Below are 24983 nucleotides of genomic sequence, written 5' to 3'. Positions count from 1 at the left end.
CTCCTTATCTGTGCTCAGTGTGCTGCATATATCTGTGCTCACACTGCTTAATTGTGGGAACTGGGGAGCAGCTGTATTATATAGCAGGAGTACAGTGCAGAGTTTTGCCGACAGTGACCACCAGTATACGTTGTCTGCCTGAAAAACACTCCATATCTGTGCTCAGTGTGCTGCTTTATTGTGGGGACTGGGGACCACCAGTATAATATTATATAGGAGGAGTACAGTGCAGAGTTTTGCTGACCAGTGACCACCAGTATATAATATATAGCATTACGGTACAGTAGGCCACTGCTGTACCTACCTCTGTGTCGTCATTAAGTATACTATCCATCTAGATTCTATACCTGTGGTGCATTTCAGTTGTGCAGTTTGCTGACACAGTGACCACCAGTATATACAGCAGTATGGTACGGAAGGCCACTGCTGTACCTACCTCTGTGTTGTCATTAAGTATACTATCCATCTACATTCTATACCTGTGGTGCATTTTAGTTTTGCAGTTTGCTGACACAGTGACCACCAGTATACTATATATAGCAGTACGGTACGGTAGGCCACTGCTGTACCTACCTCTGTGTCGTCATTAAGTATACTATCCATCTACATTCTATACCTGTGGTGCATTTTAGTTTTGCAGTTTGCTGACACAGTGACCACCAGTATACTATATATAGCAGTACGGTACGGAAGGCCACTGCTGTACCTACCTCTGTGTCGTCATTAAGTATACTATCCATCTACATTCTATACCTGTGGTGCATTTCAGTTTTGCAGTTTGCTGACACAGTGACCACCAGTATACTATATATAGCAGTACGGTACGGAAGGCCACTGCTGTACCTACCTCTGTGTCGTCATTAAGTATACTATCCATCTACATTCTATACCTGTGGTGCATTTTAGTTTCTCTAACGTCCTAGTGGATGCTGGGAACTCCGTAAGGACCATGGGGAATAGCGGGCTCCGAAGGAGGCTGGGCACTCTAGAAAGATTTAGGACTACCTGGTGTGCACTGGCTCCTCCCACTATGACCCTCCTCCAAGCCTGTTAGATTTCGTGCCCGGCCGAGGTTGGATGCACACTAGGGGCTCTCCTGAGCCCTTAGAAAGAAAGTATAATTTTAGGTTTTTTATTTTCAGTGAGACCTGCTGGCAACAGGCTCACTGCAGCGAGGGACTAAGGGGAGAAGAAGCGAACTCGCCTGCTTGCAGCCGGATTGGGCTTCTTAGGCTACTGGACACCATTAGCTCCAGAGGGATCGACCGCAGGCCCAGTCCTTTGTGTTCGGTCCCGGAGCCGCGCCGCCGTCCCCCTTACAGAGCCAGAAGCAAGAAGAGGTCCGGAAAAACGGCGGCAGAAGACATCAGTCTTCACCAAGGTAGCGCACAGCACTGCAGCTGTGCGCCATTGCTCCTCATGCACACTTCACACTCCGGTCACTGAGGGTGCAGGGCGCTTGGGGGGGGGGGCGCCCTGAGCTGCAATAAAAACACCTTGGCTGGCAAAAATACCACAATATATAGCCCTAGAGGCTATATATGTGGTAAATTCCCCTGCCAGAATCCAGAAAAAAGCGGGAGAATAGGCCGCGGAAAAGGGGCGGAGCTATCTCCCTCAGACACACTGGCGCCATTTCTCCTTCACAGATCCGCTGGAAGGAAGCTCCCTGGCTCTCCCCTGCAGTCTACACTTCAGAACAGGGTAAAAACAGAGAGGGGGGGCACTAAATTTGGGCGCAATACATATATAATATAAAAAGCAGCTATAGGGGACATAACTCAGTTAGTCCCTGCATTATATAGCGCTCTGGTGTGTGCTGGCATACTCTCACTCTGTCCCCCCAAAGGGCTTTTGTGGGTCCTGTCCTCATTCGGAGCATTCCTTGTGTGTGTGCGGTGTGTCGGTACGGCTGTGTCGACATGTTTGATGAGGATAATGATGTGGAGGCGGGGCAGATACCTTTAGAAGGGATGTCACCCCCTGCGGGGCAGACACCTGAGTGGATGGGTTTATGGAAAGTAATGAGTGCACGTATAGACTCCTTATATAAGAAAATCGACGACATGCCAAATGTGGGACAGCCGACTTCTCAGCTCGTGCCTGCCCAGGCGTCGCATGGGTCGTCAGGGACTCTAAAACGCCCGCTACCTCAAGCAGACCCAGATGTCGACACGGATACTGACACCAGTGTCGACAACGATGAGTCAAACCTGATGCCCACTAAGGCCATTCACTGTATGATTGAGGCAATGAAAGAGGTGTTAAACATTTCTGATATAACTACTGGTACCACTAAAAAGGGTATTATGTTTGGAGAGAAAAAACTACCCGTAGTTTTTCCCCCATCAGATTAATTAAATGAAGTGTGTGAAGAAGCGTGGGCTTTCCCTGATAAAAAATTGGTAATTCCTAAGAATGTACTAATGGCGTTCCCTTTCCCGCCAGAGGATAGGTCACGTTGGGAAACACCCCCTAGAGTGGATAAAGAGCTCACACGTTTGTCTAAAAAGGTGGCACTACCGTCTCCGGCCGCCCTCAAGGAACCTGCTGATAGAAAGCAGGAGGCGATCCTGAAGTCTGTATATACACACACAGGCATTATACTTAGGCCAGCTATTGCGTCAGCTTGGATGTGCAGTGCTGCCGCTGCGTGGTCAGATAAACTGTCAGAAAATATTGACACATTAGACAGAGACACGATCCTGTTAACCATAGACCATATAAAAGACTCAGTCTTATATATGAGAGATGCACAAAGGGAAATCTGCCGATTGGCATCTAAAGTAAGTGCATTGTCCATTTCTGCTAGGAGAGGCTTATGGACTCGCCAGTGGACAGGAGATGCAGATTCAAAAAAAGCACATGGAAGTGTTACCATATAAGGGTGAGGAATTATTTGGGGATGGTCTCTCGGACCTAGTTTCCACAGCAACGTCTGGGAAGTCAGCATTTTTACCCCATGTCCCCTCACAGCCTAAGAATGCGCCGTTTTATCAGGTTCAGTCCTTTCGGACCCAGAAAAACAGGCGTGGAAAAGGCGGGTCCTTTCTGTCCAGAGGCAGAGGTAGGGGAAAAAGACTGCAACAAACAGCAGGTTCCCAGGAGCAAAAGTCCTCCCCCGCTTCTTCTTCCAAGTCCGCCGCATGACGGTGGGGCTCCACAGGCGGAGCCAGGTACGGTGGGGGGCCGCCTCAAGAATTTCAGCAATCAGTGGGCTCGCTCACAGGTGGATCCCTGGATCCTTCAAATAGTATCTCAGGGGTACAAACTGGAATTCGAGGCGTCTCCACCCCACCGGTTCCTAAAATCTGCCTTGCCGATTGCTCCGTCAGACAGGGAGGCGGTGCTAGCGGCAATTCACAAGCTGTATTCCCAGCAGGTGATAATCAAGGTACCCCTACTTCAACAAGGCCGGGGTTACTATTCCACACTATTTGTGGTACCGAAACCGGACGGTTCGGTGAGACCCATTTTAAATTTGAAATCCTTGAACACATACATAAAAAAATTCAAGTTCAAGATGGAATCGCTCAGGGCGGTTATTGCGAGCCTGGACGAGGGGGATTACATGGTATCCCTGGACATCAAGGATGCTTACTTGCATGTCCCCATTTACCATCCTCACCAGGAGTACCTCAGATTTGTGGTACAGGATTGCCATTACCAATTCCAGACGCTGCCGTTTGGACTGTCCACGGCACCGAGGGTATTTACCAAGGTTATGGCGGAAATGATGATACTCCTTCGAAAAAAGGGAGTTTTAATTATCCCGTACTTGGACGATCTCCTAATAAAAGCGAGGTCCAAGGAACAGTTGTTGGTGGGAGTAGCACTATCTCAGGAGGTGCTGCACCAGCACGGCTGGATTCTGAATATCCCAAAGTCACAGCTGGTTCCGACGACACGACTACTGTTCCTGGGTATGATTCTGGATACAGTCCAGAAAAAAGTGTTTCTCCCGGAGGAGAAAGCCAGGGAGTTGTCATCTCTAGTCAGAGACCTCCTGAAACCAAAACAGGTATCGGTGCATCGCTGCACGCGGGTCCTGGGAAAGATGGTGGCTTCTTACGAAGCAATTCCCTTCGGCAGGTTCCATGCCAGAATCTTTCAGTGGGACCTGTTGGACCAGTGGTCCGGATCGCATCTTCAGATGCATCGCTTGATAACCCTGTCTCCAAGAACCAGGGTGTCGCTACTGTGGTGGCTGCAGAGTGCCCATCTTCTAGAGGGCCGCAGGTTCGGCATACAGGACTGGGTCCTGGTGACCACGGATGCCAGCCTTCGAGGCTGGGGGGCAGTCACACAGGGAAGAAACTTCCAAGGACTATGGTCGAGTCAGGAGACTTCCCTTCACATAAATATTCTGGAACTAAGGGCCATCTACAATGCCCTAAGTCAGCAAAACAACTTGTGAGGAGTCCTTTTTTTCACTGAAGCTGCTGTTCACAGTTGGTGCGATATACAGAAATATTTCTTTTTTAATGCCCTAAGTCAAGCAAAATCCCTGCTCCTACACCAGCCGGTGCTGATCCAGTCAGACAACATCACGGCAGTCGCCCATGTAAATCGACAGGGCGGCACAAGAAGCAGGATGGCGATGGCGGAAGCCACAAGAATTCTCCGATGGGCGGAGAATCATGTACTAGCACTGTCAGCAGTGTTCATTCCGGGACTGGACAACTGGGAAGCAGACTTCCTCAGCAGACACGACCTCCACCCGGGAGAGTGGGGACTTCATCCAGAAGTCTTCCAGATGCTGGTAAACCGTTGGGAAAAACCACAGGTGGAAATGATGGCGTCCCGCCTCAACAAAAAGTTAAAAAGATATTGCGCCAGGTCAAGAGACCCTCAGGCGATAGCTGTGGACGCTCTAGTGACACCGTGGGTGTACCAGTCGGTTTGTGTGTTCCCTCCTCTGCCTCTCATACCAAAGGTATTGAGAATAAATAAGAATTTACTTACCGATAATTCTATTTCTCGTAGTCCGTAGTGGATGCTGGGAACTCCGTAAGGACCATGGGGAATAGCGGCTCCGCAGGAGACTGGGCACATCTAAAGAAAGCTTTAGGATCACCTGGTGTGCACTGGCCCCTCCCCCTATGACCCTCCTCCAAGCCTCAGTTAGGATACTGTGCCCGGACGAGCGTACACAATAAGGAAGGATTTTGAATCCCGGGTAAGACTCATACCAGCCACACCAATCACACCGTACAACTTGTGATCTGAACCCAGTTAACAGCATGATAATAGAGGAGCCTCTAGAAAAGATGGCTCACTACAACAATAACCCGAATTTTTTGGTAACAATAATTATGTACCAGTATTGCAGACAATCCGCACTTGGGATGGGCGCCCAGCATCCACTACGGACTACGAGAAATAGAATTATCGGTAAGTAAATTCTTATTTTCTCTGACGTCTTAGTGGATGCTGGGAACTCCGTAAGGACCATGGGGATTATACCAAAGCTCCCAAACGGGCGGGAGAGTGCGGATGACTCTGCAGCACCGAATGAGAGAACTCCAGGTCCTCCTCAGCCAAGATATCAAATTTGTAGAATTTTACAAACGTATTTGCTCCTGACCAAGTAACTGCTCGGCAAAGTTGTAAAGCCGAGACCCCTCGGGCAGCTGCCCAAGATGAGCCCACCTTCCTTGTGGAGTGTGCATTTTAAGATTTTTGGCTGTGGCAGGCCTGCCACAGAATGTGCAAGCTGAATTGTACTACAAATCCAACGAGCAATCGTCTGCTTAGAAGCAGGAGCACCCAGTTTGTTGGGTGCATACAGGATAAACAGCGAGTCAGATTTTCTGACTCCAGCCGTCCTGGAAACATGTATTTTCAGGGTCCTGACCACGTCAAGCAACTTGGAATCCTCCAAGTCCTTAGTAGCCGCAGGTACCACAATAGGTTGGTTCATGTGAAATGCAGAAACCACCTTAGGTAGAAAATTTGAGGACGAGTCCTCAATTCTGCCCTTTCAGAATGAAATATTAAGTAAGGGCTTTTATATGATAAAGCCGCCAATTCTGACACCCGCCTGGCTGAAACCAGGGCTAACTCGTCACTTCCATGTGAGATTTTTTAAGTCCACAGTGGTGAGTGGTTCAAACCAATGTGACTTTAGGAAACTCAACACAACATTGAGATCCCCAAGGTGCCACTGGAGGCACAAAAGGAGACTGTATATGCAGTACCCCTTTTACAAATGTCTGAACTTCAGGCACTGAAGCCAGTTCTTTTTGGAAGAAAATCGACAGGGCCGAAATTTGAACCTTAATGGACCCTAATTTTAGGCCCATAGACAGTCCTGTTTGCAGGAAATGGAGGAAACGACCCAGTTGAAATTCCTCTGTAGGGGCCTTCTTGGCCTCACCCCACGCAACATATTTTCGCCAAATGCGGTGATAATGTTTTGCGGTTACGTCTTTCCTGGCCTTGACCAGGGTAGGGATCTTCAGGATCCGGCGTTCAAACGCCATGCCGTCAAACGCAGCCGCGGTAAGTCTTGGAACAGACAAGGCCCTTGCTGGAGCAGGTCCTTTCTTAGAGGTAGAGGCCACGGTTCGTCCGTGAGCATCTCTTGAAGTTCCGGATACCAAGTCCTTCTTGGCCAATCCGGAACCACGAGTATAGTTCTTACTCCTCTCCTTCTTATGATTCTCAGTACTTTTGGTATGAGGGGCAGAGGAGGGAACACATACACTGACTGGTACACCCACGGTGTTACCAGAGCGTCCACCGCTATTGCCTGAGGGTCCCTTGACCTGGCGCAATATCTGTCTAGTTTTTTGTTTAGACGGGACGCCATTATGTCCACCATTTGTTTTTCCCAACGGTTTGCAATCAGGTGGAAGACTTCTGGGTGAAGTCCCCACTCTCCCGGGTGAAGGTCGTGTCTGCTGAGGAAGTCTGCTTCCCAGTTGTCCACTCCCGGAATGAACACTGCTGACAGTGCTATCACATGATTTTCCGCCCAGCGAAAATCCTTGCAGCTTCTGCCATTGCCCTCCTGCTTCTCGTGCCGCCCTGTCTGTTTACGTGGGCGACTGACGTGATGTTGTCCGATTGGATCAATACCGCCTGACCCTGAAGCAGGGGTTTCGCTTGACTTAGGGCATTGTAAATGGCCCTTAGTTCCAGAATGTTTATATGAAGAGATGTCTCCAGGCTTGACCATAAGCCCTGGAAATTCCTTCCCTGTGTGACTGCTCCCCAGCCTCGCAGGCTGGCATCCGTGGCCACCAGGACCCAGTCCCGAATGTTGAATCTGCGGCCCTCTAGAAGATGAGCACTCTGCAACCACCACAGGAGGGATACCCTTGTCCCTGGTGACAGGGTTATCCGCTGAAGCATCTGAAGATGCGACCCGGACCATTTGTCCAGAAGGTTCCACTGTGCGTGGAATCTGCCGAATGGGATTGCTTCGTAGGAAGCCACCATTTTTACCCAGAACCCTTGTGCATTGATGCACTGAGACTTGGTTCGGTTTTAGGAGGTTCCTGACTAGCTCGGATAACTCCCTGGCTTTCTCCTCCGGGAGAAGCACCTTCTTTCTGGACTATGTCCAGAATCATCCCTAGGAACAGAAGACAAGTCGTCGGAACCAGCTGCGATTTTGGAATATTGAAAATCCAATCGTGCTGCCGCAACACTACCTGATATAGTGCTACACCGATCTCCAACTGTTCCCTGGATCTTACCCTTATCAGGGAATCGTCCAAGTAAAGGATAACTAAAATTCCCTTCCTTCGAAGGAATATCATCATTTCGGTCATTACTTCAGTAAAGACCCGGGGTGCCGTGGACCATCCCTACGGCAGCGTCCGAACTGATACAGTTCTGTACCATAACCTGAAATACCCTTGGTGAGAAGGGTAAATTTTGACATGAAGGTAAGCATCCTTGATGTCCCGAGACATCATGTAGTCCCCTTCTTCCAGGTTTGCAATCACTGCTCTGAGTGACTCAATTTTGAATTTGAACCTCTGTATGCAAGTGTTCAAAGATTTTAGATTTTAAAATCGGTCTCACCCAGCCGTCTGGCTTCGGTACCACAATAGTGTGGAATAATACCCCGTTCCCTGTTGCAGGAGGGGTACCTTGATTATCACCTGCTGGGAATACAGCTTGTGAATGGCTTCCAAAACTGCCTCCCTGTCAGCGGGAGACGTCGGTAAAACAGACTTTTGGAAACGGCGAGGGGAATACGTCTCGAATTCCAATTTGTACCCCTGAAATATTATCTGAAGGATCCAGGGGTCTACTTGCGAGTGAGCCCACTGCGCACTGAAATTCATTGAGAACGGGACCCCACCGTGCCTGAACTTGTAAAGCCCTAGCGTCATACTGAGGGCTTGGCAGCGGCGGAAAAGGGTTTCTGTTCCTTGGAACTGGCTGATCTCTGCAGCCATTTTCCTCTCCCTCTGTCACGAGCAGAAAAGAGGAACCCTTTTGTCCGCTTGCCAACCAGGACTGCGCCTGATAATACGGCGTCTTATTTTGAGAGGCGACCTGGGGTACATCCCCTCTTTTAAGGCAATACTTCCAAATGCCGTTTGGAATCCGCATCACCTGACCACTTTACTGGAATAATTGGACAACGCACTTATACTTGATGCCAGTCGGCAAATATTCCGCTGTGCATCCTGCATATATAGAAATGCATCTTTTAATTGCTCTATAGGCAATAATATACTGTCCTTATCTAGGATATCATATTTCCAGTCAGGGAATCCGACCACGCCAACCCAGCACTGCACATCCAGGCTGAGGCGATTGCTGGTCGCAGTATAACACCAGTATGTGTGTAAATACATTTTAGGATACGCTCCTGCTTTCTATCAGCAGGATCCTTAAGGGCGGCCATCTCAGGAGAGGGTAGAGCCCTTGTTTTTACAAGCGTGTGAGCGCTTTATCCACCTTAGGGGGTGTTTCCCAACGCACCCTAACCTCTGGCGGGAAAAGGTATACTGCCAATAACTTTTTAGAAAATATCAATTGTTATCGGGGGGAAACCCACGCATCATCACACACCTCATTTTATTTCTCAGATTCAGGAAAACTACAGGAAGTTTTTCCTCACCAAACATAATACCCCTTTTTTTGGTGGTATTCATATTATCAGAAAAGTGTAAACTTTTTCCATTGCCTCAATCATGCAATGTGTGGCCCTATTGGAAATCACGGTTGTCTCTTCACCGTCGACACAGGAGTCAGTACCCCTGTCGGCGTCTGTATCTGAGGTAACGGGCGCTTTAGGGCCCCTGTATGAGACGTCTGGACATGCACAAGCTGAGTAGCCGGCTGTCTCATGTCAACCACTGTCTTTTATACAAAGCTGACACTGTCACGCAATTTCAACAGTACATCCACTCAGGTGTCGACCCCCTAGGGGGTGACAACACTATTTCAGACACTCTACTCCGTCTCCTCATCATTTTTCTCATCATACATGTCGACACCAACGTACCGACACACAGCACACACACAGGGAATGCTCTGATAGAGGACAGGACCCCACTAGCCATTTGGGGAGACAGAGGGAGAGTTTGCCAGCACACACCAGAGCGCTATATATATACAGGGATAACCTTATATAAGTGTTTTTCCCTTTATAGCTGCTGTATTGTTATATACTGCGCCTAATTTGTGCCACCCTCTCTTTTTTAACCCCTTTCTGTAGTGTAGTGACTGCAGGGGAGAGCCAGGGAGCTTCCCTCCAACTGAGCTGTGAGGGAAAATGGCGCCAGTGTGCTGAGGAGATAGGCTCCGCCCCTTTCTCGGCGTCCTTATCATCCTTTTTCTGTATGTTTTGGCAGGGGTTAAATGCATCCATATAGCCCAGGAGTTATATGTGATGCATTTATTTTAGCCATATAAGGTTTTTTTTTTATCGATTTATTGCGTCTCAGGGCGCTGCCCCCCCCAGCGCCCTGCACCCTCAGTGACCGGAGTGTGAAGTGTGCTGAGAGCAATGGCGCACAGCTGCGGTGCTGTGCGCTACCTTATCTGAAGACAGGATCGTCTTCTGCCGCCGATTTTTCCGGACCTCTTCGCTCTTCTGGCTCTGTAAGGGGGACGGCGGCGCGGCTCCGGTGACCCATCCAGGCTGAACCTGTGATCGTCCCTCTGGAGCTAATGTCCAGTAGCCTAAGAAGCCCAATCCACTCTGCACGCAGGTGAGTTCGCTTCTTCTCCCCTTAGTCCCTCGATGCAGTGAGCCTGTTGCCAGCAGGTCTCACTGAAAATAATAAACCTAAACTAAAACTTTCACAAAGAGCTCAGGAGAGCCCCTAGTGTGCACCCTTCTCGTCGGGCACAGAAATCTAACTGAGGCTTGGAGGAGGGTCATAGGGGGAGGGGCCAGTGCACACCAGGTGATCCTAAAGCTTTCTTTAGATGTGCCCAGTCTCCTGCGGAGCCGCTATTCCCCATGGTCCTTACGGAGTTCCCAGCATCCACTAGGACGTCAGAGAAATAAGAAAGCGAGGAGTAAACACCATTCTCGTGGTTCCGGATTGGCCAAGACGAGCGTGGTACCCGGAACTTCAAGAGATGCTCTCAGAGGACCCGTGGCCTCTACCGCTCAGACAGGACCTGCTACAACAGGGGCCCTGTCTGTTCCAAGACTTACCGCGGCTGCGTTTGACGGCATGGCGGTTGAACACCGGATCCTAAAGGAAAAGGGTATTCCGGAAGAAGTCATTCCTACGCTTATTAAGGCCAGGAAAGATGTTACGGCAAAGCATTATCACCGCATATGGCGGAAATATGTTGCATGGTGCGAGGCCAAAAAGGCCCCAACAGAGGAATTTCAACTAGGTCGATTTCTGCATTTCCTGCAAGCAGGAGTGAATATGGGCCTAAAACTAGGCTCCATTAAAGTACAGATCTCGGCTCTGTCGATTTTCTTTCAAAAAGAACTAGCTTCAGTACCTGAAGTTCAGACATTTGTGAAAGGAGTGCTGCATATTCAGCCCCCATTTGTGCCTCCTGTGGCACCTTGGGATCTCAACGTGATGTTGAGATTCTTAAAATCACATTGGTTTGAGCCACTAAAAACCGTGGATCTGAAATATCTCACGTGGAAGGTGGTCATGTTATTGGCCTTGGCTTCAGCCAGGCGAGTGTCAGAATTAGCGGCTTTATCATGTAAAAGCCCTTATCTGATTTTCCATATGGATAGGGCAGAATTGAGGACTCGTCCCCAGTTTCTCCCTAAGGTGGTGTCAGCGTTTCACCTGAACCAGCCTATTGTGGTGCCTGCGGCTACTAAGGATTTGGAGGACTCCAAGTTGCTAGACGTTGTCAGGGCCCTGAAAATATATGTTTCCAGGACGGCTGGAGTCAGAAAATCTGACTCGCTGTTTATCCTGTATGCACCCAACAAGCTGGGTGCTCCTGCTTCTAAGCAGTCTATTGCTCGCTGGATTTGTAGTACAATTCAGCTTGCACATTCTGTGGCAGGCATGCCACAGCCAAAATCTGTAAATGCCCATTCCACAAGGAAGGTGGGCTCATCTTGGGCGGCTGCCCGAGGCGTCTCGGCTTTACAACTTTGCCGAGCAGCTACTTGGTCAGGGGCAAACACATTTGCAAAATTCTACAAATTTGATACCCTGGCTGAGGAGGACCTGGAGTTCTCTCATTCGGTGCTACAGAGTCATCCGCACTCTCCCGCCCGTTTGGGAGCTTTGGTATAATCCCCATGGTCCTTACGGAGTTACCAGCATCCACTAGGACGTTAGAGAAAAATAAGATTTTACTTACCGATAAATCTATTTCTCGTAGTCCGTAGTGGATGCTGGGACTCCGTCAGGACCATGGGGAATAGCGGCTCCGCAGGAGACAGGGCACAAAATTTAAAAGTTTGACCACTAGGTGGTGTGTACTGGCTCCTCCCCCTATGACCCTCCTCCAAGCCTCAGTTAGGATACTGTGCCCGGACGAGCGTACACAATAAGGAAGGATTTTGAATCCCGGGTAAGACTCATACCAGCCACACCAATCACACCGTACAACTTGTGATCTGAACCCAGTTAACAGTATGACAAACGTAGGAGCCTCTGAACAGACGGCTCACAACAATAACAACCCGATTTTTTTGTAACAATAACTATGTACAAGTATTGCAGACAATCCGCACTTGGGATGGGCGCCCAGCATCCACTACGGACTACGAGAAATAGATTTATCGGTAAGTAAAATCTTATTTTCTCTGACGTCCTAGTGGATGCTGGGACTCCGTCAGGACCATGGGGATTATACCAAAGCTCCCAAACGGGCGGGAGAGTGCGGATGACTCTGCAGCACCGAATGAGAGAACTCCAGGTCCTCCTTAGCCAGGGTATCAAATTTGTAGAATTTTACAAACGTGTTCTCCCCTGACCACGTAGCTGCTCGGCAGAGTTGTAATGCCGAGACCCCTCGGGCAGCCGCCCAAGATGAGCCCACCTTCCTTGTGGAATGGGCCTTGACAGATTTAGGCTGTGGCAGGCCTGCCACAGAATGTGCAAGTTGAATTGTGCTACAAATCCAAAAAGCAATCGTCTGCTTAGAAGCAGGAGCACCCAGCTTGTTGGGTGCATACAGTATAAACAGCGAGTCAGATTTTCTGACTCCAGCCGTCCTTGAAATATATATTTTCAATGCTCTGACAACGTCCAGCAACTTGGAATCCTCCAAATCGCTAGTAGCCGCAGGCACCACAATAGGCTGGTTCAGGTGAAACGCTGAAACCACCTTAGGCAGAAAGTGAGGACGCGTCCGCAGTTCTGCCCTGTCCGAATGGAAAATCAGATATGGGCTTTTATACGATAAAGCCGCCAATTCTGACACTCTCCTGGCTGAAGCCAGGGCCAGTAGCATGGTTACTTTCCATGTAAGATATTTCAAATCCACCGATTTGAGTGGCTCAAACCAATGGGATTTGAGAAAATCCAAAACTACATTAAGGTCCCACGGTGCCACTGGGGGCACAACCGGGGGCTGTATATGTAGTACTCCTTTTACAAAAGTCTGGACTTCAGGAACTGAAGCCAATTCTTTCTGGAAGAAAATCGACAGGGCCGAAATTTTAACCTTAATGGACCCTAATTTGAGGCCCATAGACAATCCTGTTTGCAGGAAATGTAGGAATCGACCCAGTTGAAATTCCTCCGTCGGGCCTTCCTGGCCTCACACCACGCAACATATTTTCTCCAAATGCGGTGATAATGTTGTGCAGTCACCTCCTTCCTGGCTTTTACCAGGGTAGGGAAGACCTCTTCCGGAATGCCTTTTTCCCTTAGGATTCGGCGTTCAATCGCCATGCCGTCAAACGCAGCCGCGGTAAGTCTTGGAATAGACACGGTCCCTGCTGAAGCAGGTCCCGTCTTAGAGGTAGAGGCCACGGATCTTCCGTGAGCATCTCCTGAAGTTCCGGGTACCAAGTTCTTCTTGGCCAATCCGGAGCCACGAGTATCATTCTTACTCCCCTTTGCCGTATAATTCTCAGTACTTTTGGTATGAGAGGCAGAGGAGGAAACACATACACTGACTGGTACACCCATGGTGTTACCAGAGCGTCTACAGCTATTGCCTGAGGGTCTCTTGACCTGGCGCAATACCTGTCCAGTTTTTTGTTGAGGCGGGACGCCATCATGTCCACCATTGGTCTTTCCCAATGGACCACAATCATGTGGAAGACTTCTGGATGAAGTCCCCACTCTCCCGGGTGCAGATCGTGTCTGCTGAGGAAGTCTGCTTCCCAGTTGTCCACTCCCGGGATGAACACAGCTGACAGTGCTAACACATGATTTTCTGCCCAGCGGAGAATCCTTGCAGCTTCTGCCATTGCCCTCCTGCTTCTTGTGCCGCCCTGTCTGTTTACGTGGGCGACTGCCGTGATGTTGTCCGACTGAATCAACACCGGCTGACCCTGAAGCAGAGGTTTTGCCAGGCTTAGAGCATTGTAGATTGCTCTTAGCTCCAGTATATTTATGTGAAGAGACGTCTCCAGGCTTGACCACACGCCCTGGAAGTTTCTTCCCTGTGTGACCGCTCCCCAGCCTCTCAGGCTGGCATCCGTGGTCACTAGGACCCAGTTCTGTATGCCGAATCTGCGGCCCTCTAACAGATGAGCACTCTGCAACCACCATAGCAGAGACACTCTTGTCCTTGTGGACAATTTTATCCGCTGATGCATCTGCAGATGCGATCCGGATCATTTGTCCAGCAGATCCCACTGAAAAGTTCGTGCATGGAATCTGCCGAATGGAATCGCTTCGTAAGAAGCTACCATTTTTCCCAGGACTCTTGTGCATTGATGCACAGATACTTTTCCTGGTTTTAGGAGGTTCCTGACTAGATCGGATAACTCCCTGGCTTTCTCCTCCGGAAGAAATACCTTTTTCTGAACAGTGTCCAGAATCATCCCTAGGAACAACAGACGTGTCGTCGGGATCAGTTGGGATTTTGGAAAATTCAGAATCCACCCGTGTTGTTGGAGCACTACTTGGGTTAGTGCTACTCCGACCTCCAGCTGTTCTCTGGATCTTGCCCTTATCAGGAGATCGTCCAAGTAAGGGATAATTAAGACGCCTTCTCTTCGAAGAAGGATCATCATTTCGGCCATTACCTTGGTAAAGACCCGGGGTGCCGTGGACAATCCAAACGGCAGCGTCTGAAACTGATAATGACAGTTTTGGACCACGAACCTGAGGTACCCTTGGTGTGAAGGACAAATTGGAACATGAAGGTAAGCATCCTTGATGTCCAAGGACACCATAAAATCCCCTTCTTCCAGATTCGCTATCACTGCTCTGAGTGACTCCATCTTGAACTTGAATTTTTGTATGTACAGGTTCAGAGATTTTAGATTTAGAATCGGTCTTACCGAGCCGTCCGGCTTCGGTACCACAAATAGCGTGGAGTAATACCCCTGTCCCTGTTGTAGGAGGGGTACCTTGACTATCACCTGCTGAGAATACAGCTTGTGAATGGCCTCCAATACCGTCGCCCTGTCGGAGGGAGACGTTGGCAAAGCAGACTTTAGGAAACGGCGAGGAGGGGACTTCTCGAATTCCAACCTGTAACCCTGAGATACTACCTGCAGGATCCAGGGGTCCACCTGCGAGTGAGCCCACTGTGCGCTGAAATGTTTGAGGCGACCCCCCACCGCCCCTGAGTCTTCGTTTGGAATCCGCATCACCTGACCACTGGCGTGTCCATAAACTTCTTCTGGCAGATATGGACATCGCACTTACTCTTGATGCCAGAGTGCAAATATCTCTCTGTGCATCTCGCATATAAAGAAATGCATCCTTTAACTGCTCTATAGTCAGTAAAATACTGTCCCTATCCAGGGTATCAATATTTTCAGACAGTGACTCCGACCAAGCCACGCCAGCACTGCACATCCAGGCTGAGGCGATTGCTGGTCTCAGTATAACACCCGTATGTGTGTATATACTTTTTAATGTATTCTCCAGCCTCCTATCAGCTGGATCCTTGAGGGCGGCCGTATCAGGAGACGGTAATGCCACTTGCTTTGATAAGCGTGTGAGCGCCTTATCCACCCTAGGAGGTGTTTCCCAGCGCGCCCTAACCTCTGGCGGGAAAGGGTATAATGCCAATAACTTCTTTGAAATTAGCAGTTTTCTATCTGGAGTAACCCACGCTTCATCACACACTTCATTCAGTTCCTCTGATTCAGGAAAAACTATCGGTAGTTTTTTCACACCCCACATAATACCCCTTTTTGTGGTACTTGCAGTATCAGAGATATGCAAAGCCTCCTTCATTGCCGTGATCATATAACGTGTGGCCCTACTGGAAAATACGTTTGTTTCTTCACCGTCGACACTGGATTCAGTGTCAGTGTCTGGGTCTGTGTCGACCGACTGAGGTAAAGGGCGCTTTACAGCCCCTGACGGTGTCTGAGACGCCTGGACAGGTACTAACTGGTTTGCCGGCTGTCTCATGTCGTCAACCGACTTTTGTAGCGTGCTGACACTATCCTGTAATTCCATAAACAAAGCCATCCATTCTGGTGTCGACTCCCTAGGGGGTGACATCACCATTACAGGCAATTGCTCCGCCTCCACGCCAACATCGTCCTCATACATGTCGACACACACGTACCGACACACAGCAGACACACAGGGAATGCTCTGATAGAAGACAGGACCCCACTAGCCCTTTGGGGAGACAGAGGGAGAGTTTGCCAGCACACACCCAAGCGCTATAAATATATATAGGGACAACCTTAATAAGTGTGTTCCCTTTATAGCAGCTCAAATATTATAAATATCGCCAATAAGTGCCCCCCCTCTCTGTTTTTACCCTGTTTCTGTAGTGCAGTGCAGGGGAGAGTCCTGGGAGCCTTCCTCGCAGCGGAGCTGGGCAGGAAAATGGCGCTGTGTGCTGAGGAGAATAGGCCCCGCCCCCTTTTCGGCGGGCTTCTTCTCCCGGTTTTTTTGGAACCTGGCAGGGGTTAAATACATCCATATAGCCCCAGGGGCTATATGTGATATATTTTAGCCAGAATAGGTATATTACATTGCTGCCCAGGGCGCCCCCCCCAGCGCCCTGCACCCTCAGTGACCGCTGGTGTGAAGTGTGCGGAGAGCAATGGCGCACAGCTGCAGTGCTGTGCGCTACCTCATGAAGACTGAGACGTCTTCTGCCGCCGGTTTCTGGACCTCTTCTCTATTCGGCATCTGCAAGGGGGTCGGCGGCGCGGCTCCGGTGACCCATCCAGGCTGTACCTGTGATCGTCCCTCTGGAGCTAGTGTCCAGTAGCCTAAGAAGCAAATCCATCCTGCACGCAGGTGAGTTCACTTCTTCTCCCCTAAGTCCCTCGTTGCAGTGAGCCTGTTGCCAGCAGGACTCACTGAAAATAAAAAACCTAACAAACTTTTTCTAAGCAGCTCTTTAGGAGAGCCACCTAGATTGCACCCAGCTCGGACGGGCACAAAAACCTAACTGAGGCTTGGAGGAGGGTCATAGGGGGAGGAGCCAGTACACACCACCTAGTGGTCAAACTTTTAAATTTTGTGCCCTGTCTCCTGCGGAGCCGCTATTCCCCATGGTCCTTACGGAGTCCCAGCATCCACTAGGACGTCAGAGAAATAAGAATTTACTCACCGGTAATTCTATTTCTCGTAGTCCGTAGTGGATGCTGGGCGCCCATCCCAAGTGCCGATTGTCTGCAATACTTGTAAATAGTTATTGTTAACTAAAGGGTTATTGTTGAGCCATCTGTTGAGAGGCTCAGTTGTTTTCATACTGTCAAACTGGATATAGTATCACGAGTTGTACGGTGTGATTGGTGTGGCTGGTAAGAGTCTTACCCGGGATTCTAAATCCTTCTTTATTATGTTTGCTCGTCCGGGCACGGTGTCCTAACTGAGGCTTGGAGGAGGGTCATAGTGGGAGGAGCCAGTGCACACCAGGTAGTCCTAAATCTTTCTAGAGTGCCCAGCCTCCTTCGGAGCCCGCTATTCCCCATGGTCCTTACGGAGTTCCCAGCATCCACTACGGACTACGAGAAATAGAATTACCGGTGAGTAAATTCTTATTTTTGCAGTTTGCTGACACAGTGACCACCAGTATACTATATATAGCAGTACGGTACGGAAGGCCACTGATGTACCTACCTCTGTGTTGTCATTAAGTATACTATCCATCTACATTCTATACCTGTGGTGCATTTTAGTTTTGCAGTTTGCCGACACAGTGACCACCAGTATACTATATATAGCAGTACGGTACGGAAGGCCACTGCTGTACCTACCTCTGTGTCGTCATTAAGTATACTATCCATCTACATTCTATACCTGTGGTGCATTTTAGTTTTGCAGTTTGCTGACACAGTGACCACCAGTATACTATATATAGCAGTACGGTACGGAAGGCCACTGCTGTACCTACCTCTGTGTCGTCAAGTATACTATCCATCTACATTCTATACCTGTGGTGCGACCTTGGTGCGCCTCTTTTTTTCTTTGCATCATGTGCTGTTTGGGGACAATTTTTTTGAAGTGCCATCCTGTCTGACACTGCAGTGCCACTCCTAGATGGGCCAGGTGTTTATGTCGGCCACTTGTGTCGCTTAGCTTAGTTACACAGCGACCTTGGTGCGCCTCTTTTTTTCTTTGCATCATGTGCTGTTTGGGGACAATTTTTCTGAAGCGCCATCCTGTCTGACTCTGCAGTGCCACTCCTAGATGGGCCAGGTGTTTGTGTCGGCCACTTGTGTCGCTTAGCTTAGCCATCCAGCGACCTCGGTGCAAATTTTAGGACTAAAAATAATATTGTGAGGTGTGAGGTGTTCAGAATAGACTGTAAATGAGTGGAAATTATGGCTATTGAGGTTAAGAATACTATGGGATGAAAATGACCCCAAAATTCTATTATTTAAGCTGTTTTTTAGGGTTTTTTGAAAAAAAACACCCGAATCCAAAACACACCCGAATCCGACAAAAAATTTTCGGTGAGGTTTTGCCAAAACGCGTCCGAATCCAAAACACGGCCGCGGAACCGAATCCAAAACCAAAACACAAAACCCGAAAAATGTCCGGTGCACATCACTAGTATTAAGTATTTTAATCATTATTGGAAGCCTGTGGTTATTTCTTAATGTATGTGAAATATTCTTATTGTGTGATTTATGAACTGTATTGAAATACATTTTTATATAATTATAATTGTGCAGATCTTATTGGTAAAATTAGGTTAGAGCTTTTAGCTACAAAATGTAAATTGTACCTGTCCCCTTCTCACAGTAAAGGCAGCCATTTTGTGGGCTAAAGAATATTTATATTGTGTAGTATACCACTGCAGTAAGGGGCCATTTGTGGGATGCTATCAGAAAACAGCTGGAGCCTGGCCTTAATAGAATAATGCCTCCCATTCACATTTTTGCAGAGAGGAACCCTATGGCATTGTCTGCCGGTGACCCAAACTCGGAAGAAGTTATTTTACTGGAGCCCGTCTCCTGGCCGGAGTAACTTAGTAAATTTGTGTGAAAATATGAATTTTCACTTTGCGAATTTATGTGAAAAATATTGATCACATTTGCTTTAGAAATGAGTATTGTGATAACACAGATGTGTCTGCATACATTATTTCCACAGTTGGGGCAAGCAGACCCTCTTGGCTTGCCAGGTCCAGCAGGACTCTGCTAGCGTTGGGCGTCTTAATTGCCGAAAATGCATCTTAGTCGCAACATGACGCAACTAAGACACATCAGGACTGTGTTGATTAATTTTATATATGGCACTTGGATATCTGTGTGTGACTGAGTCTCTGAATCTGTATACGAAGTGCTACAATGTAGCAGCCACAGTTTTTCCCAATACAAATTCCTTTGTGCTCCGTATACAGACTCAGTCACACACAATATACAAGTGTTGTATATCAAATTAATCAGCAGTGTCTCCTGGTGTGTCCTAGTCGCATTGCAACTAAAATGCATTTTTGGCAAAAAAAGATACCTGGAGCTAGCAGAGTTGCATGGGACCTGGTGGTTTACTTGCGCACGGCATCTCTCTGCAGCATGGCGGGCGTATTGAGGCTAGATGTATGAAGATGCATCTGTATGCCCCTAAAACCATACCCAACATAAATTAAGGCCCTGAATTAATTAGCTGTGGTAATTTAACATGCCGGAAAAGTGGAGGTAGCCTCAGGCTTTAATGCCCAGGGCAATTCAATTACAGAACCTTTTCTTTGCGTGGTAAATTACCTGCAAACGTGTATTAGGCTATAGAATCCAGGATTAAGTTCCTAGAGCTATGGGTTAACATGTTTGTGGCACCTGCGATCAGGACATTTAATGCAGATTTCTGTTCAGCCTCCCTCAGACTTGAACAAAAATCCAAGTCAAGTGCAGCCTGATGACTAATTGCGGGCTCTAATTGAATAGCACCGGCAGATCAATTAGCCCACGGTACTTAACCATGGCTAATTGAAATCAGCCCCAAGAAAAAAAAAAGAGGTATGGGCGGCACCAAAGGTTACGTTATATCTGCAGCTTCAAGAAAAAAAAAAAGAAAAAGGTTTCCCATACCTTTAAGGGTAAAAGCATATGCAAAGGAAAATTAGTCAGACTTCACGAATACTGCTCATTAAGTACCTCAAGTGATGTAACCAGTTCCTTGAGATTTCAAAGACTGCGTTCTGATGAATACGGATTCACCCACAAAATGGCTGCCTTCGGTCACTTAGGTAACTGGTGCTCTTTAAATGTATGTTTCCATATGTCAATCAGTCCTTAGAAACTGAGAATAAATAACATAGCTGGACTGACTGAAGAACACATTGTAGCTTATCAGGATCATTTTGTATACTATGTAGTTTCCTGAAGTTTTATAAAAACTTACTGTCAACTAAAGTGCTCAATAAAACAATAGGGGTTCTGTAACTGAAAGAAATTCTTGGAAGACTTGGCTTTAAAGTTATGATGTGTCCTTGTGATTTGGACTCAAAGGCAAAGAGTGGGCTTAAAGCCAAATCAGTAGAGGTTCTGTGGAGCTGGTATAGATCCCACGCACTTGTTCCCTTGTCGGTCTGACTCACTGCTCACATCAGACACTGCAGAATTTCCCTCCTGGCATTATCCCATCTGCATATAGATGTTCAAAGTATGCAAATAACTGCTGCCTTCCCACAATCCCCAAGTGTGAAAACCAAATGCAAATCCCTATTTGTATCTCTCATAAAATACTGGATTTTCTCACCATACCCACAGCTCCAAGCAATCCATGACTGAGGTTTACCTTGCCATTCTTGTTATGGATTCGGAACGGGATGGATGGGGAGAAGAGCAGGAGCCAAGACTCGTACTCAAACATTTTCTTCTTCAGTCTCTCAATAGCACGACTTGATCCTTTATTGGACTTCTGTAAGGATACATGAGAGGATACCAGTGAGAATGGGGATGAGGAATGGATATACCATGCACCGCAGATTAAGTTAAGGCTCTGAGGCTCACGTCAGCAGCTCAGCACAGTCATGCTGCTGAGCACCATGAGACTTCCTCTTTGCTATCAGCCGATAGTAAAAGCACATTTTGATGATGACAATGTAAGTCGCTCTGTTTAAAAGGTCACAACTGCCACCAGCTCCTTGGAAGTACAGCGGCTCCTGCACCTAGAACCAGGCGCACCGTATGTTTATACGTTGTAGCACGTTGTTAATGCTTTCCTTATTTTCTAACCATCTAGATTAGTGTTCAGCAATCTGATACAATTCAAAGGCTGCAGATGGAAAAAAGCCCCAAAGTGAACCTTCTCATCCCCTTATACCAAAAACATACTCCAACTCACTGGAAGTGCACGTAACTGCCCACTAATAATATAGTACCTAATTGCACACTAGTTAAATAAATACTTTATGGACTGGCCAATTACAGATGTTTCCTCATACAGTGTGGGTTCAGTCACACCAAATAGCCCTTCCAGACGGTTAACCAAGTGTCTTTCTTAATCAAAATGTGCGTCTTATCACATAAATAAAAGAACTGGCATCAACAAAACTACTTTGCTAGATTACACTGATCAATGTGATGTGTGATATTTGTATACCTGTGTGTGAGTCTGAATCTGTATACAAAGTGCTATGATGCAATGGACGCAGCTTTCTCTAAGCACTGCAACTTTGTACAGGTTTGAAACTAATTTCTGTGCAGTTAAAGCTGCAGTCCGGTATCTCTAGCACACTGAGTGGAGTTCCGCTGTGTCTACGAGGCAAATAAGAGGCAAATAAGACACAAAATGTAAAGAAAAAAAAGACTGTATGCGATATGTCTTGGAGTGTCTCAGTCCAGCTAAATACAGTATCTCGCACCATATGCAGAGCCGGATTAATCCGATCTGATCCACAGTACTACGCTACCCACTGACAGTCCAGCGGCAGCCGCCGCTCACACAGCCGCCGGCGCCGCAGAGACCTTCCTGGGCTGCTTGCTGAGCGACGGCACAGCTGCCTAATAGTATGTCACGCTGCAGCCGCGGCTCAGTGACTGGCAGGAAAGAAGGAAGTTCCCTGCTAGCGCGTGTGTAATGTATTTGTACTGGCCAGGTGAAGAGACAGGCTCTGAACATTCAGGCTCTTACTCTCCTTTCCTGTCTGTAAGGTCAGGATGTTTTTTTTTTTAAAGTTATGTATCAAATTTAAACTTAGGCTCTGGGTTGTGTGTGTGTGTGTGTGTGTGTGTATATATATATATATATATATACATACATACATACACACAGGTATAGCTGCGGTGGGAGTGTTAGGGTTAGGCTCCGGTGAGAGAGAGAGAGAGAGAGAGAGAGAGAGAGAGAGAGAGAGAGAGAGAGAGAGAGAGAGAGAGAGAGAGAGTGTGTGTGTATATATCTATATATATATATGTGTGTGTGTGTGTGTGTGTGTGTGTGTGTGCATATATATATATATATATTAGGGTGCATCAAACGCCCCATGAATTTTTAAAAGTAAGAAAAATGATTTGTCCCCATGCTACATTTTTTTGTTAAGGATATATTGCATACCAATTTTGAAGAATCTGAGATGATATTTATGTGGCCCACCATGCCCCTGAAGATTAAAGATTTCTATTAATTTCTATTTTTCTATTTACTTTATTTTATTTCTATAAATTTCTATTTATTTTATCTGAAAAAGAAATAATGATTTGATTAATGATTTGTGATTTGGATGGGACAGCCACGATAGGCCCATGAGGCTTCATGCTGTTCCCATTCTTTGTTATGTTCTTAAATCACTGTAAGACACGCATTCATGGCACACATACAAAAGTTGGCTTCGTTTTGCTAAAGTTAGTTGTTTTGTATAATACAATACAGTACAATACAGACAATTTTTGGGTATGGAGGTGGACCACCCAAGTCAAATCGTACATCAAAAAAAATTTGCACAGTTGTTTCCATGCTAAATAGGTAAATTTTAAGAATAGGGACAGCAAGCATTCCGAATGTCGGGGCGTTTGGTGCACCCTAATGTGTATGTGTATGTGTATATATATATATATATATATATAAAATAATAAGAATTTACTTACCGATAATTCTATTTCTCGGAGTCCGTAGTGGATGCTGGGGTTCCTGAAAGGACCATGGGGAATAGCGGCTCCGCAGGAGACAGGGCACAAAAAGTAAAGCTTTAGGATCAGGTGGTGTGCACTGGCTCCTCCCCCTATGACCCTCCTCCAAGCCTCAGTTAGGATACTGTGCCCGGACGAGCGTACACAATAAGGAAGGATTTTGAATCCCGGGTAAGACTCATACCAGCCACACCAATCACACTGTACAACCTGTGATCTGAACCCAGTTAACAGTATGATAACAGCGGAGCCTCTGAAAAGATGGCTCACAACAATAATAACCCGATTTTTGTAACTATGTACAAGTATTGCAGATAATCCGCACTTGGGATGGGCGCCCAGCATCCACTACGGACTCCGAGAAATAGAATTATCGGTAAGTAAATTCTTATTTTCTCTATCGTCCTAGTGGATGCTGGGGTTCCTGAAAGGACCATGGGGATTATACCAAAGCTCCCAAACGGGCGGGAGAGTGCGGATGACTCTGCAGCACCGAATGAGAGAACTCCAGGTCCTCCTTAGCCAGGGTATCAAATTTGTAGGATTTTACAAACGTGTTTGCCCCTGACTAAGTAGCCGCTCGGCAAAGTTGTAAAGCCGAGACCCCTCGGGCAGCCGCCCAAGATGAGCCCACCTTCCTTGTGGAATGGGCATTTACATATTTTGGCTGTGGCAGGCCTGCCACAGACTGTGCAAGCTGAATTGTATTACACATCCAACTAGCAATAGTCTGCTTAGAAGCAAGAGCACCCAGTTTGTTGGGTGCATACAGGATAACAGCAAGTCAGTTTTCCTGACTCCAGCCGTCCTGGAACCTATATTTTCAGGGCCCTGACAACATCTAGCAACTTGGAGTCCTCCAAGTCCTTAGTAGGCGCAAAGCACCACAATAAGCTGGTTCAGGTGAAACACTGACACCACCTTAGGGAGAGAACTGGGGACGAGTCCGCAGCTCTGCCCTGTCCGAATGGACAAACAGATATGGGCTTTTTTGAGAAAAAAACCACCAATTTGACACTCGCCTGGCCCAGGCCAGGGCCAAGAGCATGGTCACTTTTCATGTGAGATGCTTCAAATCCACAGATTTGACTGGTTGTAAACCAATGTGATTTGAGGAATCCCAGAACTACGTTGAGATCCCACAGTGCCACTGGAGGCACAAAAGGGGGTTGTATATGCAATACTCCCTTGACAAACTTCTGGACTTCAGGAACTGAAGCCAATTCTTTCTGGAAGAAAATCGACAGGGCCGAAATTTGAACCTTAATGGACCCCAATTTGAGGCCCATAGACACTCCTGTTTGCAGGAAATGCAGGAATCGACCGAGTTGAAATTTCTTCGTGGGGCCTTCCTGGCCTCACACCACGCAACATATTTTCGCCCCATGTGGTGATAATGTTGTGCGGTCACCTCCTTCCTGGCTTTGACCAGGGTAGGAATGACCTCTTCCGGAATGCCTTTTTCCCTTAGGATCCGGCGTTCCACCGCCATGCCGTCAAACGCAGCTGCGGTAAATCTTGGAACAGACATGGTACTTGCTGAAGCAAGTCCCTTCTTAGCGGCAGAGGCCATAAGTCCTCTGTGAGCATCTCTTGAAGTTCCGGGTACCAAGTCCTTCTTGGCCAATCCGGAGCCATGAGTATAGTTCTTACTCCTCTACGTCTTATAATTCTCAGTACCTTAGGTATGAGAAGCAGAGGAGGGAACACATACACCGACTGGTACACCCACGGTGTTACCAGAACGTCCACAGCTATTGCCTGAGGGTCTCTTGACCTGGCGCAATACCTGTCCCGTTTTTTGTTCAGACGGGACGCCATCATGTCCACCTTTGGTATTTCCCAACGGTTCACAATCATGTGGAAAAACTTCCCGATGAAGTTT

General features: G+C 47.6%; 1 protein-coding gene across 7 annotated transcripts in view; it reads right to left on the bottom strand.

Moving 5' to 3' along the window:
- ABR (ABR activator of RhoGEF and GTPase) overlaps nucleotides 1–24983 on the bottom strand; it is a 725529-nt gene that overhangs the window by 139343 nt on the left and 561203 nt on the right. For all 7 annotated transcript variants that reach the window (XM_063955968.1, XM_063955969.1, XM_063955971.1 and 4 more), the window contains one exon: nucleotides 20769–20891. In XM_063955968.1, the coding sequence (XP_063812038.1) occupies nucleotides 20769–20891 (123 nt within the window). The remainder of the gene's footprint in view (nucleotides 1–20768; nucleotides 20892–24983) is intronic.

Source organism: Pseudophryne corroboree, chromosome 2, assembly GCF_028390025.1.
Source record: "Pseudophryne corroboree isolate aPseCor3 chromosome 2, aPseCor3.hap2, whole genome shotgun sequence".
Classification (NCBI taxonomy): domain Eukaryota; kingdom Metazoa; phylum Chordata; class Amphibia; order Anura; family Myobatrachidae; genus Pseudophryne; species Pseudophryne corroboree.
The sequence above is the reverse complement of the archived record's forward strand: the minus strand, read 5'-3'. Positions and strand labels throughout refer to the sequence as shown.